The sequence below is a fragment of the Oncorhynchus mykiss genome, chromosome 11, assembly GCF_013265735.2.
Source record: "Oncorhynchus mykiss isolate Arlee chromosome 11, USDA_OmykA_1.1, whole genome shotgun sequence".
Taxonomy (NCBI): Eukaryota; Metazoa; Chordata; class Actinopteri; order Salmoniformes; family Salmonidae; genus Oncorhynchus; species Oncorhynchus mykiss.
Genome location: NC_048575.1, coordinates 69,188,894 through 69,206,643, shown reverse-complemented (window position 1 = coordinate 69,206,643; position 17,750 = coordinate 69,188,894). Strand labels below are relative to the sequence as shown.

The following is a 17,750-nucleotide window of genomic DNA, read 5'->3' as shown; positions in this document are numbered from 1 at the left end:
AAAATGTATATTTGACTTAAGACAAAAGCATCCGATTTGATAGGGCCAATATCCGTTTAAAATCGTTTTCATTTGTTTTAGTTTCCATAGTTTTTCACTACTATTGCAAATTCCTTGACCAAGACTTGTCTGCATACTTCTTGGCGATTCAGAAAATGAACGGGGACCTCATGCAACTCTGTCACTTCAAAACAATAAAACCAAGGCGTTAGTTAATATGCTTGAAACATTTTAAGCACGTTGTGGAATATTGCACCGGATTTACGCACCTTCATCAAACACCTCCAGACAAGACCACTCGAGTTTCAAAGTTTATATCAATTCATAGTTCACAATTATTGAACAAGCGAATTACAAGAAAATGCCAGGCAATACTTTTTTGTAATAATTGCGAAATATAAACATAACATATTGTAAACTCAAAACATTAAATCAGATGAATCATTTTTCTTTATTTCAATAATAGAAACACCCCTGCAAGTAGTCGAGCATGTTGACATTTACAGACAGCCTCATGTTGTGGTGCACCAGTTGAGATAAGATGTGATAAAAGCCTTAGCCTGTCCAAAACCTGAACTTCACCAACAACTTACATATTTTAAACACAGCCAAACTATTGATGAATACACTCATGCTTTCAATGAACAGGTTATGGGTGTTTGGAGTTTCCAAAGTTAAACATAATTTACAAAGAAAATGATAGTAAGGGCACTATTTACTTCTCTATTTTCCAATTGTCTTTTTTATCTTGATTGAGTGGAGAGTAACTGGGTAATGGTGTTGATGATGGATTGAGTCCACTCACACACTAATCTAATGTTTCCTCGTAGCATTTGCCTCATCAGCAAGTGACCCAATTACACCCAAGAGTTAAGAGACTACACACTGTGTATAGCCTGACTGTACTGTTGTCAATTAGATGCTTGCACTGTGGAGGTTTGGCCTGTAATCATTGTTAATAGTAAATACCATAACGTTTTGAGGTACTCCTGGACTGAACTGGAACACTCCACAGTGATGAGGATTACTGCAGGTACAGTAGGTGTTTCATTGTGTGGAGTGTATCAGAAAAAAACAGTAATAGTTCACTGTGAGGAGAGAGGGGTGGGGTTCTTGTTTAGTTCCTGTCCCCCACTTTCAGTACTGTTAAGATGAACTGTTCCTGTAGGATCTCTCTGTCCAGGTTTCTCCCTGTAGAGGTGAGGGGGGATACAAAGGATGACTTGGTCAGGCTTTATTGAGTAAAGCATTGAATGCATTAACACACACACAAACACAGCTGACCTATGAAGACGAGGCGGTTGACCCTAGGCTCCTCCCCCCACACCTGTGGGGTCTCATCCAGCTCGTAGAGTTCATGGACCCCCTGCAACATCACCTGTTTGGCTTTACCTGCGATGGACACGATCCCCTAGGATAGCCAACACACACACGAGCACACTATCATTCAGACTGAGTCATACCTAAAGTGTCCAGAAATCAATACACACAAAGGACTGAATCCTAACTTGAAATCTGCTGTCATATGACATTTTTGTCCAATAACATCTCCCATTTACATCAATGAATGCATGGAGGGCGTACTGCAAATAAATGTACGCACTGCATTACCACAGGGATGCCTATTGAAAACCACTGACAGAGGATAAACTATGCGTTTCACCTTCAAGCGAATGACAATCATGGGAAGTCCAGCTTGGTTCTTGAATGCTTTCTCCCACAGAAGATCCTGGAAAGAAGCAATCTTTTGTAAAACGGAATGTTTCTGATGTGAAAAGACGAGGTTTCTTTTATGGACCTTATAGTCTTCATGAGAATAACCCATTTAAAAACAATGATAGAGATGTGTCTCGATCTTCTGATGAAGCAGGGATTTTAGGTGGCACGTCAAACTCATGTTGGCAGAAAATAAATGTCCATTGTAATGAACATGCTGAATAACAGTGTTAATGTGTATGCTAACCTGGATGAAGACATTCAAAACATCCTCTGAGAGACTCCCAGATACTTCAAATGTCACTGTCAGAATACTCTGGAGAGGAAAAACCCGTACAGCACAGGGTTAATATTGTTGCATTTTCTGAAGCGTAAAAGCAACTAAATGTAAACTAGCTATTGTGCTTGAAATGATTGCTCTGAAACAGACTATTTTATGATTGAAATCAAACTTATTTGAAAAACAAAAATCTTTGCATGCATATTGCTAAATAAAATGATTAATATCAATATAAACTGCTTAAGGAAAGGAATCAGCATATTGTTAACCATTCAACCCAATGCCATTGTCACACCACATTTTAAGTGCTACCGATGACTGTCAATGAACGCGTCAAAAAGCTCAACTCTATCGAACACCGTAAACCAGCTGACACCCTTCTTTACCCACCCTCCCTCACTCCGCTGTTTACTTCCTTACAGCATAACAAGGGCACTTTGCAGACATTTAGGGCATTGTGTGGAAGTGGTAAGGTTACACACTTCCTTTTTTATTTGGTATAACAACAGAAAAACAGCGCTCTTATTAGCATGAAAAGGGCAACTTGGAGGGGGGGTGGGGGGGGGGTGGACCTACAGGGGAAGAAGGGGGATAACAAGGGCGGTTCAGCTTCATGCGGGAAAGGAGACCTGGCAAAAACAGATTACAATGCAGCCATTAACCCCCCGTGAGGTGCAAACATGACTGGAAAGTGAAGACCAATGCCAAACCAAGCCAGTCTCATTCTACCCATGAGCAGCCAACCCCAGTGTTTCCCCTAGTGATCCCCTTTTGGGTCACAGACTAAAAATGTATCCTGGTTTACCAATGGGCTCACGAGTGGCGCAGTTGTCTGAGGCACTGCATCTCAGTGCAAGAGGCACCACTACAGTCCCTGGTTCGAATCAAGGCTGTATCACATCCGGCCGTGATTGGGAGTTCCATAGGGCGGCGCACAATTGGCCCAGCATCGTCCGGGTTTGGCCGGGGTAGGCGGTCATTGTAAATAAGAATTTGTTCTTAACTGACTTTCCTAGTTAAATAAAGGTTAAATAAAAAAGTCAACTTCAAAAGATTTAAATGGGCCTCAGCACAAAAACAGTAGGGTAGGGACTTTTCACTAGTGTGTCATCCCCTGAAGGCATTAGGGACCACACTCTGCCCCAGGACTGTCTCCCTAGCTCACTACATACACAGCAAGTCGATTCCATTATAATATAGGGAGTGAACAGAAATAAATAGAAAAATCACCCATTATTTTCTACTTTTCACCTCCTGAATTGAAATATAATTGACCCCAACCCTGTGGTTGTTGATTACACAACGATTGCTCATTCCTTTTCTATAAAACGCCTGATTGTGGGCAGTCGATGAAAAAAACGAGACCAAAAACATATTGTTCAAGATACGAATAGAGCAGACATAATCAAAGCTCAATATTACTTTCAGGAATCAGCGATGACACTCATTACATCCTTTTTTATTTGTCCTTTATTTAACTAGGCAAGTCAGTTAAGAACAAATTCTTCTTTACAATGACGGCCTAGGAACAGTGGGTTAACTGCCTATTCAGGGGCAGAACGACAGATTTGTACCTTGTCAGCACGGGGGTTTGAACTTGCAATCTTCCGGTTACTAGACCAACACTCCAACTACTAGGCTATCCTGCTGCCCCTTACCTTATCCAGATGTGGTCTTGTTGTTTTCACAAGCTGTAGCTTTTCTACCAAGCTGTGAGATAAAGGACAACAGGTTAAGTGTTTCTGCAGTATCTTTGATTACATGACAACTAACCATGCAGACACATGGCTTATTCTACAATCTGGAAGCATCTACCTGTGAAATTAATCTGGTATTCCTAGAGTTTGTCAACCATTCTGTGGTTTTATATGTCTACGTGAAGAAAGGTATTTTCCGATGTCAATGCAATGAAAAGTTGTAGTGTCCACACTTACAAAATAGGTTGTATACATTATTGGTTTGTGTGTATGTGTGTTGTGGCATTTGAAGAGAGAGGAGATCGGCTGTAAACCCTGAAAACCCACGCCCCCAGATGCCATCCTGTTGTTCCTCCACCTAGCCCCCTTGACCCCTCAAGGAGGACAAACAATGTTGAGCAGCTCTAGCCCTCTCTGCTGCTAGTGCCACACGTGGACCGGTGGGGGGTCACTTCAAACAGCCAGCGTATGCTCTGGGGGGGTCAGGGAGGGGAGGAAGGCAGAGGAAAGGGGCTATCTGTGTACTTAGATGACTCTCCTCAGGGATCATTACAGACACACACACACACACACACACACCTCTAAACCTCTGCAGCTGGATGGGAGAAGAGAAAACGCCAGTGACTCCATTCATGTGAAGAGAGGTTTACCACCAATGACTCCATTCATGTGAAGAGAGGTTTACCACCAATGACTCCATTCATGTGAAGAGAGGTTTACCACCAGTGACTCCATTCATGTGTTGGAGCTTTTACTGCTGTTTTACTGTGGTAACAATGAGGAACCCCCCATGGTCCTACAATTCACCAACCCCTCTATAGCCTGGGCCCTTCATTAAAGGGAAACATGGTCAACAACAGCACCTCTGTACAGGCTGCTGCACTGCCATGTTTAGAAGGGTAACAACTATAAATATTCACTGCTCATAACTACTGTCCCCTAAGAAACCTTTTCGGAGTAGAGAGTGGTTGAGAACGTAGAACGGGGTTGAGAGTGGTTGAGAACGTAGAACGAGGTTGAGAGTGGTTAATAATGGGGTTGAGAACGTAGAACGGGGTTGAGAGTGGTTAATAACGGGGTTGAGAGTGGTTAATAATGGGGTTGAGAACGTAGAACGGGGTTGAGAGTGGTTAATAACGGGGTTGAGAACGTAGAACGGGGTTGAGAGTGGTTAATAACGGGGTTGAGAACGTAGAACGGGGTTGAGAGTGGTTAATAACGGGGTTGAGAACGTAGAACGGGGTTGAGAGTGGTTAATAACGGGGTTGAGAACGTAGAACGGGGTTGAGAGTGGTTAATAACGGGGTTGAGAATGTAGAACGGGGTTGAGAGTGGTTAATAACGGGGTTGAGAACGTAGAACGGGGTTGAGAGTGGTTTAGAATGGGGTTGAGAGTGGTTTAGAATGGGGTTGAGAGTGGTTTAGAATGGGGTTGAGAGTGGTTAATAATGGGGTTGAGAGTGGTTAATAATGGGGTTGAGAGTGGTTAATAATGGGGTTGAGAGTGGTTAATAATGGGGTTGAGAGTGGTTTTAGAATGGGGTTGAGAGTGGTTTTAGAATGGGGTTGAGAGTGGTTAATAATGGGGTTGAGAATGTAGAACGGGGTTGAGAGTGGTTAATAACGGGGTTGAGAACGTAGAACGGGGTTGAGAGTGGTTTAGAATGGGGTTGAGAGTGGTTTAGAATGGGGTTGAGAGTGGTTTAGAATGGGGTTGAGAGTGGTTAATAATGGGGTTGAGAGTGGTTAATAATGGGGTTGAGAGTGGTTAATAATGGGGTTGAGAGTGGTTAATAATGGGGTTGAGAGTGGTTAATAATGGGGTTGAGAGTGGTTTTAGAATGGGGTTGAGAGTGGTTTTAGAATGGGGTTGAGAGTGGTTTAGAATGGGGTTGAGAGTGGTTTAGAATGGGGTTGAGAGTGGTTAATAATGGGGTTGAGAGTGGTTAATAATGGGGTTGAGAGTGGTTAATAATGGGGTTGAGAGTGGTTAATAATGGGGTTGAGAGTGGTTTAGAATGGGGTTGAGAGTGGTTTAGAATGGGGTTGAGAGTGGTTTAGAATGGGGTTGAGAGTGGTTTAGAATGGGGTTGAGAGTGGTTTAGAATGGGGTTGAGAGTGGTTAATAATGGGGTTGAGAGTGGTTAATAATGTGGTTGAGAGTGGTTTAGAATGGGTTTGAGAGTGGTTTAGAATGGGGTTGAGAGTGGTTTAGAATGGGGTTGAGAGTGGTTTAGAATGGGGTTGAGAGTGGTTTAGAACGGGGTTGAGAGTGGTTAATAATGGGGTTGAGAGTGGTTTAGAACAGGGTTGAGAGTGGTTAATAACGGGGTTGAGAGTGGTTAATAATGGGGTTGAGAGTGGTTAATAATGGGGTTGAGAGTGGTTAATAATGGGGTTGAGAGTGGTTTAGAATGGGGTTGAGAGTGGTTAATAATGGGGTTGAGAGTGGTTAATAATGGGGTTGAGAGTGGTTTAGAATGTGGTTGAGAGTGGTTTAGAATGGGGTTGAGAGTGCTTTAGAATGGGGTTGAGAGTGCTTTAGAATGGGGTTGAGAGTGCTTTAGAATGGGGTTGAGAGTGGTATTGATTCAAAGCCACACTGTACTAAAGACACTTACTTAACTCCATCCTTGTTGTCAAAGGAATGCAGATCCAGAACTTGAGATAAGTCCACCCTAGAGAAACAAGTAAGATAAACAGGTCAACACGTAAAACATGGCTAATTTCTGGTTTCATTATAACACTGTGGGTCAACTTAGAGGTGCACACTACGCTTTGATTTTAACATGCATATGTAATGAAAGCATCAATGTTGATGTCACAATACCACTGGACTGGATAGGACTCATCTGTTTTGTTATTAACCATTTAAAATGGGGCAATCTGCGACTTATACCTCAATTTGTTATTGTTTTAACCGCAGATTGCCCCTTTAATATCCAGTCCACAGAGAACCATTGACACATGGAGGACAGGAGTTGTGGGAATGTTGTTCTGGTTAGCCCCCTATCCGCTTTGGGCTTTCATGTTCTCTGTAGTATCTCTGGGGTGCAGAGTGGATCTGAGAGAGAGACATCCTGCCTTTGATACATGCAGAGCAGCACTGATTTCATTACCCAGCCAGCACCTACTTGTGTCTTATAACTCACAGACACAGAATGGGTGGTGCCTGGTTGGGCGTCAGAGGGGTCAGAGAGCAAGGGTTTGTGGGTAACGGGAAACCCTAGGATTGGGGGTTGTGTCTGTGTAGGGGGGGCTCAAATACAAGTCATGGCTGATACGTTTCATCTGTTTTACAAGAACAAAGCTGGAAAAACATGCAAAGGGATACGTTTGTGTGTGAGAGAGTTTTATGTGTTTAAAAATAGTCCTAGTAAAACCCCTGTAACATGAAGCAGGGCTGTGTCTCCATGTCGGGTTATGGCTCCAGGTCAGAGTAGGGCTACAGTAGACAATCACCATCCAACGTTCATATAGGCCAAATGAACCAACCCACCTTGACTTCTGACATTCCAGAATCTTGACCAGACCATTTATAGACCTTTAGAGGGAAGATGTTTATGATGATGTTACATACATTTACATAAGGGAATAACACATCTGATCTGAACTATCAAAAAGCACAACTACAAATGGAAACAGATCCTCACTTGAATATTCTTTCAAACAGAACAGTGTATTAGTAAAAAGGTCTGTATAAAGAAACTAGTGGTCACCTGACGGTGTCTCTGAGGTGGTTGAGCTCTTCTCCATTCACCAGGTCAGTCTTATTGATGATGGTAAGGTCTGCCAGGGCGATCTGCCTGCACATACAACAGTAGAACCAATATAGTAACCTTTACAAAGCTGTATGGTGTTCCACTGGTGTTCCCAAGCCCTCCTGAGGTGTGTGTGTGTGTGTGTGTGTGTGGCATTGTAAAGGACGTGCCACACTCAAATGGGACCCCTATTATGTTGGAGAGGAAAACAGCAGTAGAAACAGAGAGCAGTGTAGAGACATTCCTCTCTGTAGGATCACCAACACCACCAGAGGACTGATGGGACAGCAGGAAAGGGGTGAGAAATCAAAAAGACCCAAACCTTTATGGAATTTAAACTGTCAAAAAACTGTGTGTATAAAACATGTTTCCTTCCTGTACTGAGACAGACAGACATAGCATACCTAGCTGTGTGTATAAAACATGTTTCCTTCCTGTACTGAGACAGACAGACATAGCATACCTAGCTGTGTGTATAAAACATGTTTCCTTCCTGTACTGAGACAGACAGACATAGCATACCTAGCTGTGAGTATAAAACATGTTTCCTTCCTGTACTGAGACAGACAGACATAGCATACCTAGCTGTGTGTATTAAACATGTTTCCTTCCTGTACTGAGACAGACAGACATAGCATACCTAGCTGTGTGTATTAAACATGTTTCCTTCCTGTACTGAGACAGACAGACATAGCATACCTAGCTGCTTCATTGACCAGTCCCTCTGGTTTCTCTTCTGTCAGATGCTGCAGGAAGATAATTCATTAACCAAAGTTAGTGAGACCAATTTTCTGTTCTGACAAGTCACTATCCTCCAGTCCACTGACGCAAAAGAAAGTCTAAGCTAGTTTTCACCTTTAACTGTATTTCAAACTTGATTCAGCCCTGGGATTGAAGAGTAGATAAATGGACCAAAACTGACACAAAAAGTGACATCCCCAAAATGAAGAGAAGAACATGAATGACCCTCATCAATCCAACCTGTGATACAAGAAATCACCAGCTGAAACCAGGAGATAAATCAGACCCATTTTCTATTTGTGTCCTGCCCCTGCAACGGGGATGGAGACAACGCTGGTTTCATCTCCTGAGTGAAATATGTAATAACATAGGGACTAGGGATCGTAACCTCTTCTCCTGACCCCTAAACATCAACCTGTCAGTGGATGTCCCTCAGCTCTGGCCTAGCGAGTGATGGAAATCAAAAACTAAATACAATGACCACCCCTATTAAATCACCTTCCTCCATCACCATACCCCTGAGCCTGGGGCCTGATGGTGAGTGAGAGGCCTGGGACTTGAGTTCTCATCTGTCCCCAGTCAGAAGAGTATTTCAGGAGCAGAGGAGTGGAGAAAGGGGGGTTAGGGGGTGTGACAGTCCCATTAGAGTGATCTGCTCTGATATCAATTACCCCTTCAGTTTCAATCATCCTCTCTCTCGCTCCTCTTCCACCTCTTCCTCTTTGTGAGGGCCGAAGTGGCACCTAGGCCGTGAACGTGTTGACTGGCCAAGCACGACACCCTCAGATTACAGCCTATTATCCAGGTGTCATTTGACCTGCTCCTCTTCAAAGTGTTTAAAGGCTTTGAGTTTGGGAGGGTGGTGTGTGTGTGTGTGTGTGTGTGTGTGTAGGGTATGTAACTTTCTATAGCCTCTACAACTTGCGGACAAGACAAGATTGTTTGACAGATTCTGAGGATTGTTATGTGATGTCAACTTTTCAATTTTACAATAAACTGGAAATTACTTCAGCTGTGGCTTTTTCATTCAAAACAACTGGGAATCTCTGAATCCGGCTGGGAGAAACAGTTTTAAACAGTCATCCAACTTTGAATTCCAAGTCAGAAACTCTGGCATCTTACTCAAGCTCTGACTTTCCGACCTGAAGAACACAGACATCATGATTTAACCTCATCTTTTTCAGAGTTCCCAGTTGTCTTGAAAGCCCCATTTCTTTCAGGAGAATGTAGAGTAAATTTAGACAAATTAACCCGACCTCAGCCATGTCTGAATGAGCTTTTACCTGCATTGCGTATTTAGCATCAATGACTGTGACAATACCTGTAAACAAAATCAGAAAAGACAATAAGAGGGCGTGCACACACTACTCAATGAACTCTGACCCTGCAGCCTTTTGGTGTTTGGTCTAGCTTGTGTGTTCAAGTCACTTTCTATGTCCACTTGTCCCCACCCCTCAATGAACACCACATGGAATACACACCGACAGCTCCTAAACACACCAATTGGAACACACACATTTAGCACAAAATAGATTGTTTTACCATCTAGATAGATGTCACTCCCTAGTTCTGCGTCAACCCAGAACATGGAGGCCACAGCACCTGAGAGGGTGAATTAGAGAGATATTTAGATTGCATACTGCAACATTAAAGAAGTATTAAGAACATTACCGAAGTAAAACAACAGTATCAGGAGACATTTACTAACCATTACAGTTTGCCTCTACCCCAAGCACAGCCACATTCATCCTGCTAGAACTCAGTGGACCAGATAAAACTAATTTGAGCAGCTTTCAATTGTTTTTTCTCCCCATAGGTACATTTAGATTGCTTCCAGGCATTTCCATTTCTCCACGGGGGAAGTTATTCCAGTGCCATGTCACCGTAGCAGGCCTACCTTGTTCACATAATGCACTTTTGTCAAACCGTCAGGCGGGAATAAGAAAGCATGGTAAATATTTGATAGGAGAGTAATGAAAACACTGTTTGTGAGTGGCATCCCACGCACCACCCGTCCAGCCTCTTCCTCAATAGGAGGTGCCAGCCCCCTGGGACCTCTCTGATTGACAGGCCTGTCTGGGCCAATGACAGCCCTGTCTCAATCAATAACCAGCCTGTCTCAGCCAATGACAGAGTGGAGGGGTGAGGAGAGTCCCGGTCGGAGCGTGCTCTGTCAGTCCCATGTGTGGATCAGTGGTATGTAGCTGGCTGTGTCTCTGGACCACTGACACCTGTCACTTATTGACACACTCCAGTGGTCACAGGGCTCGCCCCGTAATGGCCTCCTATTGATTTCCTTTCCCCCCCTGGCTAAACGTTTGCGGCCTGATGGCTTCCCTGTCCTGATGGGAATAGGCTGTTCAGATATCACCCCCCTGCCACACCCCAATAATCCCAATAGTCTTATTGGTCTTAAGAAGAAGCTCAACTAGCTGGACTGTTCTAGAAGTGGACGTCTGGAGTCAAAGTAAGGCCAACAACACAAAGCTTTGGTTGAGCATGCTGGAACTGTGAGATCAAGAATAGTATTGACTGTCAACACAAAATACGAGGGCATCTATTTGCATAGCAGACAGAATAGCACTCAGGCTTCAAGAATCATCCCGATGAAGTGAAATGCCATTTAAATACATTACACTTGCTGTCGAAACTTGCCTGTGTATACTTGTGAACCTGTTGTTGCTATAACGTACAGCTGTATTCTAACCAAATAAGAGAGTAAACAGGTTTGAGTTGACAGAGAGTGAAGCGTTCTTTTAGAACAGCGATTGTAAAACTGGGGTTTGCAAGTCGCAGGAGGTTTTTTATGGGATTAAAAATACTCCAGTCTGAACCTAAACTTCTAAAACCAGGTAGAAAGTGTTTAGAAATGATGATGAACCTATATATATTTTTTAAATAATTTAACCTTTTTCTTTAATCACAGTATCTTCAATAACTTCCAGGTCGCAGTTGTAAATGAGAACTTGTTCTCAACTAGCTTACCTGGTTAAATAAAGGTTAAATAAAAATACATAGAATTAATAGAGCTATTAGCAGAGCTATTTAGAGGAATTGGTTGATTTTGTGGTCTCACACCAGTGAGCTTAACATTCCTCATCAATGGCCAGGTCGCAGTTGTAAATGAGAACTTGTTCTCAACTACCCTACCTGGTTAAATAAAGGTGAAATAAAATAAAATAAAAAGAATATTGGCTAAATGGATTATTGACAATTGAAAAGGTGGGTATGTTGTTCTCTTGTCATATAAATTGCTACATTTACTATAAAGAGTGGCAGGTGGCATTTTTTTTCACAATGCAAATATTGGGTAGTTATTCACAGTTTACTTTAATTCAACTGATTTTATTTGGCTTTGCACGACGTGCGTAACTTACCTGGATCTGCCAGTCCTGTCGTTTCTAGAAGAATATAGTCAAACTTTCCTTTCTTCTGCATGAGATTTTCTATGGCTTTCAGACCATTGTCTCTAGAGGAGGGAATTATTGATTAGGAATGGTAGGTATCGTCAATTCACATCAGGGAATGATGTCCATCCAACCAGTTGAATGAATTGGCATAAACCTAAATAGATATACCCAAACATAGTTATTTTTCATGAGTTGGAAATAAACAATAACTGGTAATGTTGCATAGTTTAAGAAATGTTTGGAACTCACCTTTTTGGTAAAAAAAAGACTGATAAATTGCTGAGGTGTACTCACTTTTAAGGACACAAACTGAAGTATATAGTACACATGATGAAAATGCATGTTTGAAAAATCATATTATTTATTTCCTATTCAATAAAAGTGGGGCAATAGGATGTGAAATGACTATAACCACAGGTGTGAAATGACTTTAACTACTTACTATGAGAATTCACATTTCTTAACTATAAAATAAATGTGTTCATACTTAGTGACAGTAAAATATCCGTAAAACATTTCCTGGAGAGGCCATATGGGGGACTTAACATCGAAGTTAAACATACATACTTGACAGAGCAGCAGAGGCAGCCATTCCTAAGCTCCAGCCATTCCTCATACAGCTCTCCTGCCTGGCTCACAGCTAGAGACTTCTCCAGAGCACTACCTACAGGACAGATGAGGGACAACAATCATTATCAGAGCAGTAAACATCTGGGTGTTCTGCTGACTGGACTCTCAAATTTTATGCAAAAAATGTGTTATATCCCTTTTAGTGAGCATTTCTCCTTTGCCAAGATCTTCCATCCACTTGACAGGTGTGGCATATCAATAAGCTGATTAAACAGCATGGTCATTACACAGGTGCACCTTGTGCTGGGGACAATACAATTCCGGGTTCAACTGTACCGGGCAGATGGCGTCGTGTGGGCGAGCGGTTTGTTGATGTCAACTTTGTGAACAGAGTGCCCCATGGTGGCGGTGGGGTTATGGTATGGGCAGGAATGAGCTACCGAAAACAAACACAATTGCATTTTATCGATGGCAATATGAATGCACAGAGATACAATGAGGAGATCTTGAGGCCCATTGTCATGCTATTCATCCGCCGTTATCACCTCATGTTTCAGCATGAAAATGCACGGTCCCATGTCGCAAAGATCTGTACACAATTCCTTGAAGCTGAAAAATGTCACAGTTCTTCCCTGGCCTGCATACTCACCACACATGTTACCCATTGAGCATGTTTGGGATGCTCTGGATCGACGTGTATGACAGCGTGTTCCAGTTCCCATCAATATCCAGCAACTTCACACAGCCATTGAAGAGGAGTGGGAAAACATTCCACAGACCACAATCAACAGCCTGATCAACTCTATATGAAGGAGATGTGTCGCGCTGTGAGGCAAATGGTGGTCACACCAGATACTGACTGGTTTTCTGATCCTCGCCCCTACTTTAAAAAAAAGGTATCTGCGACCAACAGATGCATATCTGTATTCCCAATCATGTGAAATCCATAGATTAGGCCTAATGAATTGTAACTCAGTAAAATCTTTAAAATTGTTGCATGTTGTGTTGATATTTTTGTTCAGTTTTGCATTCATAACACAGATATATTCTAGGCGCTGTAAAGGATCTTGCAGCATCTCAAGGGATTCATCTAGGTTTGAACAGAGCTCTTTGCTGATCCCTAGTGCACTTAAAGTAAAGATTCAACAATTTTGAATGTTATATTGTTTTTGTGCATCTCTGAGTGATGTTCTATCAATTCCCTGGGTCATTTCATGTTTATCTGAGCTACTGCAGATCAAGCAGGCAAAGATTTGGCCCGAATGACGTAGCATTGCAATAAACCCGCTCTCACTACACTAGAAGTTAATTGGAATATGACTTTAAGATTGTGAAAACGTCTATCATACATGTCAGATTTCAATACTGGCCGAGGTCATAACGTGGGAGGCTGTCTTCTCTCGAATGAGCCATCTTTTTTTATTTAACAGAGGGTCTAACACATTTCTCCTATTTGTCTGACTCTTCATTCAAAGGTGCATTGCTTGGTGCTGTTGCGAATGTCAGACTCCACTCTGAGGCACATTGATCTGCAGGTTGAACATGGTGAGATTGTTGACTCCTATATTGACAGTGCAGTTTGTTTAGGCGATTTTACAGCTAACTAGCTATTTCACATGCCGATATTGACTTTGGTATCATTGTGTGAAACTACGTTTGCTAGCTAGCAACCTAACAAACTAACTAGCTAGCCAGCCCATAGAGAGCATTGCAATGTGGGTTTTGTAGTTGACTTGAGCTCGAGAGAAATCCACAGCGATTTTAACATGTTGCTACCAACCATATTATAACAACAAAATTAAACATTTGTTCCCAAAAAATATTGTTCTCACATATTAGTGTAACACTGTAAATTATGGCAATGAGTGGTTTTGGGTGCATTTTTCCTTTAACCCTGTGGTACAACCAACAAGAAAACATTCACACCATCGAATACAATGTCTTACAAGACAGCTGTAATGAAGCAACAAATCATTTTGTACCTTTATGAAAAAATAGAGATAGTGCAACCTATATAGACCACAAAAATGAACATACCTTCTCCAAATTCATTGAGTATGACAGCAATTCTCTTATTGTGTTGCTCAGTTAAAATGTAGTTCAACAGTGTCGTCTTCCCAGCACCTATATGGGTTATAAATGAACTGTTAGTCTGCAGAAGAGGAATGATTTCTATTAATAGCACACTGTAATTACTATAGATTTCTATCCCAGTGGTCAGTCACTAACCCTGACCATGGGGGAGCTACTGGGTGGTCAGGCTTTTGTTCCAGCCCAACAATAACACTTCTGATTCAACTAGGGCCTAATCAAAGTATTTGTGAGCTAGCTGAACCAGGTGTTTAAGTGCTAGGCTTGAACAAAACCATGCACATTACGGATCTCTCGATGACCAAGATTGATGAGCACTACCTTCACGCATTTTCTGGCAACACAGCAGTATGCATGGGGGAGGGAACTAGACTTAACCGTCAGTCATACCGAGGTAGCCTGTGATGATGGTCACAGGTATCTGCTCGCCAGGTGAGAGAGGATTTCCTGCGATGGGGACCAACTCTGGGCAGTCATCATCCTCGTCCATTAAAACCTCATCCATGGCTGTTATGTGTTCGAACAGTACAATCTGTATTGTATTGATAGCGTTATAACGTTAGCTTACCTAAGCATATAGTTAATATAAACGTTAACATTCAATTTCAATCACGTGTGCAGATCTAAGTTAGCTCTAACAACCTTAGGTTGAATCTAACATATATTGGTAAGATTGACAGATGTTATGTGGGACCGTTTCAAACGCATCCAACAGTGTTGTGAAGTCAGCTAGCTATTTCTAGTGCTAGGCTAGCTAGCTAACTCTGCTGCTGTCCATTCGTGCATAGGGAAACGCTAGAACACTGTTGAGTTTAAAACTGTCCCATCAATATGACAAGTGTCCGTGTGAAGCAAATCAAGGCGATGAATTACGTTTACCTGGTTTTATCTCTGATTTTATAGATAGACAACTCTTTTCATGCTGATGTTTACGTAATGTGTTCCTTTAAATTTTGTTGTAGCTGTGTGCAACGATATATACAATCCGTCTGAGAAAAGGGATTGCTAGTTAAAGTTTTCCGCAAGACAGACCGATATCTCCGAGACTTAGGTAAAATAAATATTGGTGAACAAATAAGTAGGCCTATGGTCATTTGAAGAGATTACACACCTCGAAATCATTACGACGTATTAACTAAGGATTGTTGCACCATGAACTAACAACGTGCAGTTGAGCTGTCACGTCAACAAATAGTTATTGTTTTACGGTAGAGGGCGCGCTCACCTAGCTATTCGATGCGGGTTCATTCACTCGCTGGGCCCCCAGGCCACTGGAACGTTGGGTAATCATCTCAATGTGCTCCTGCCCATTGACCTTATTGCATATTTTTTGTCATGATAGAAAGGCTAGAGGTTTTATCAAATTGATGTAAAAAGTATTTTTTTTTGTGCATTTTAGCTAACCCTAACCTTAACTTAATTATCACACACAGACAGTGTGGTGAAGAAGGTGCAACAGCGCCTCTTCAACCTCGAGGCTGATTTTTTTTTCTTGTCACCTAAAACCCTCACAAACTTTTACAGATGCACAATTGAGAGCATCCTGTCGGGTTGCAGCACTGCCTGGTACGGCAACTGCACCGCCCAAAACTGCAGGGCTGCCCTCCAGGACATCTACAGCACCCGATGTCACAGAATGCCAAAAAGGATAATCAAGGACAACAACCACCCGAGCCACTACCTTTTCACCCCGCTACCATCCAGAAGGCGAGACAGGTGCATCAAAACTGGGACCGAGAGACTGAAAAATATATTCTCTCTCAAGGCCATCAGACTGTTAAACAGCCATCACTAACACAGTGAGGCTGATGCCTTCATACAGAATTGAAATCATTGGCCACTTTAATAAATTGATCACTAGTCACTTTAATAATGTTTACATATCTTGCATTACTCATCGCATATGTATATACTGTATTTTGTACCATCTATTGCATCTTGCCTATACCGCTCAGTCATTGCTCATCCATATACAGTTCAAGTCGGAAGTTTACATACACCTTAGCCAAATACATTTAGACTCAGTTTTTCACAATTGCTGATATTTAATCCTAGTAAAAGATCCCAGTCTTAGGTCAGTTAGGATCACCACTTTACTTGAAACATGTGAAATGTCAGAATAATAGTAGAGAGAATTATTTATTTCAGCTTTTATTTTTTTCCATCACATTCCCAGTGGGTCTGAAGTTTACATACACTCAATTAGTATTTGGTAGCATTGCCTTTAAATTGTTTAACTTGGGTCAAATGTTTCAGGTAGCCTTCCACAAGCTTCCCACAATAAGTTGGGTGAATTTTGGCCCATTCCTCCTGACAGAGCTGGTGTAACTGAGTCAGGTTTGTAGGCCTCCTTGCTCGCACACGCTTTTTCAGTTCTGCCCACACATTTTCTATAGGATTGAGGTCAGGGCTTTGTGATGGCCACTCCAATACCTTGACTTTGTTGTCCTTAAGCCATTTTGCCACAACTTTGGAAGTATGCTTGGGGCCATTGTCCATTTGGAAGACCCATTTGCAACCAAGCTTTAACTTCCTGACTGGTGTTTTGACATGTTGCTTCAATATATCTACATAATTTTCCTCACTCATGATGCCATCTATTTTGTGAAGTTCACCAGTCCCTCTTGCAGCAAAGCACCCCCACAACATGATGCTGCCACCCCCGTGCTTCACAGTTGGGATGGTGTTCTTCGGCTTGCAAGCCTCCCCCGTTTTCCTCCAAACATAACGATGGTCATTATGGCCAAACAGTTCTATTTTTGTTTCATCTGACCAGAGGACATTTCTCCAAAAAGTATGATATTTGTCCCCATGCACAGTTGCAAACCTTAGTCTGGATTTTTATGGCAGTTGTGGAGCAGTGGCTTCTTCCTTGCTGAGCGGCCTTTCAGGTTATGTCGATATAGGACTCGTTTCACTGTGGATATAGATACTTTTGTACCCGTTTCCTCCAGCATCTTCACAAGGTCCTTTGATGTTGTTCTGGGATTGATTTGCACTTTTTGCACCAAAGTACGTTCATCTCTAGGAGACAGAACGCATCTCCTTCCTGAGCGGTATGACGGCTGTGTGGTCCCATGGTGTTTATACTTGCATACTATTGTTTGTACAGATGAACGTGGTACCTTCAGGCATTTGGAAATTGCTCCCAAGGATGAACCAGACTTGTTGAGGTCTACAATTGTTTTTGGTTGATTTCTTTTGATTTTCCCATGATGTCAAGCAACGAGGCACTGAGTTTGAAGGTAGGCCTTGCAATATATCCACAGGTACACCTCCAATTGACTCAAATTATGTCAATTAGCCAATCAGAAGCTTCTAAAGCCATCACATCATTTTCTGGAATTTTCCAAGCTGGTTAAAGGCACAGTCAATTTAGTGAATGTAAACTTCTGATCCACTGGAATTGTGATGCAGTTAATTATAAATGAAATAATCTGTCTGGAAAAAATGACTTGTGTCATGCACAAAGTAGATGTCCTAA

General features: G+C 42.1%; 1 protein-coding gene across 2 annotated transcripts; it reads right to left on the bottom strand.

The window, feature by feature from the left end:
* Window positions 1-298: 298 nt before the first annotated feature.
* On the bottom strand, window positions 299-15,423 carry LOC110536296 (COBW domain containing). Of its 2 annotated transcripts, none has more exons than XM_036936208.1 (16): window positions 15,378-15,423; window positions 14,657-14,798; window positions 14,213-14,299; window positions 12,173-12,269; window positions 11,573-11,664; window positions 9,738-9,797; window positions 9,479-9,516; window positions 8,154-8,200; window positions 7,413-7,499; window positions 7,193-7,237; window positions 6,315-6,371; window positions 3,655-3,706; window positions 1,964-2,032; window positions 1,664-1,729; window positions 1,285-1,411; window positions 299-1,191 (listed from the first exon to the last, which is right to left on the bottom strand). In XM_036936208.1, the coding sequence occupies exons 2-16, from the start codon at window positions 14,769-14,771 to the stop codon at window positions 1,118-1,120; spliced, it is 1,113 nt and encodes a 370-aa protein (XP_036792103.1). In that variant the 5' UTR covers window positions 14,772-14,798; window positions 15,378-15,423; the 3' UTR covers window positions 299-1,117. The 2 variants fall into 2 exon arrangements, with proteins under 2 accessions (XP_036792103.1, XP_036792102.1); XM_036936207.1 differs by lacking the exon at window positions 15,378-15,423 and adding an exon at window positions 15,146-15,375.
* Between the last annotated feature and the right edge of the window lie 2,327 nt (window positions 15,424-17,750).

Excerpts from the sequence above, each read along its gene's own strand:
- LOC110536296 (XM_036936208.1), bottom strand. The coding sequence starts at position 14,771 with ATGGATGAGGTTTTAATGGACGAGGATGATGACTGCCCAGAGTTGGTC. Across the intron at positions 7,500-8,153 it reads CTGGTCAATGAAGCAGCTAG|GCAGATCGCCCTGGCAGACC; the intron begins GTATGCTATGTC and ends TTGTATGTGCAG. Across the intron at positions 1,192-1,284 it reads CAACCGCCTCGTCTTCATAG|GGAGAAACCTGGACAGAGAG; the intron begins GTCAGCTGTGTT and ends TCACCTCTACAG.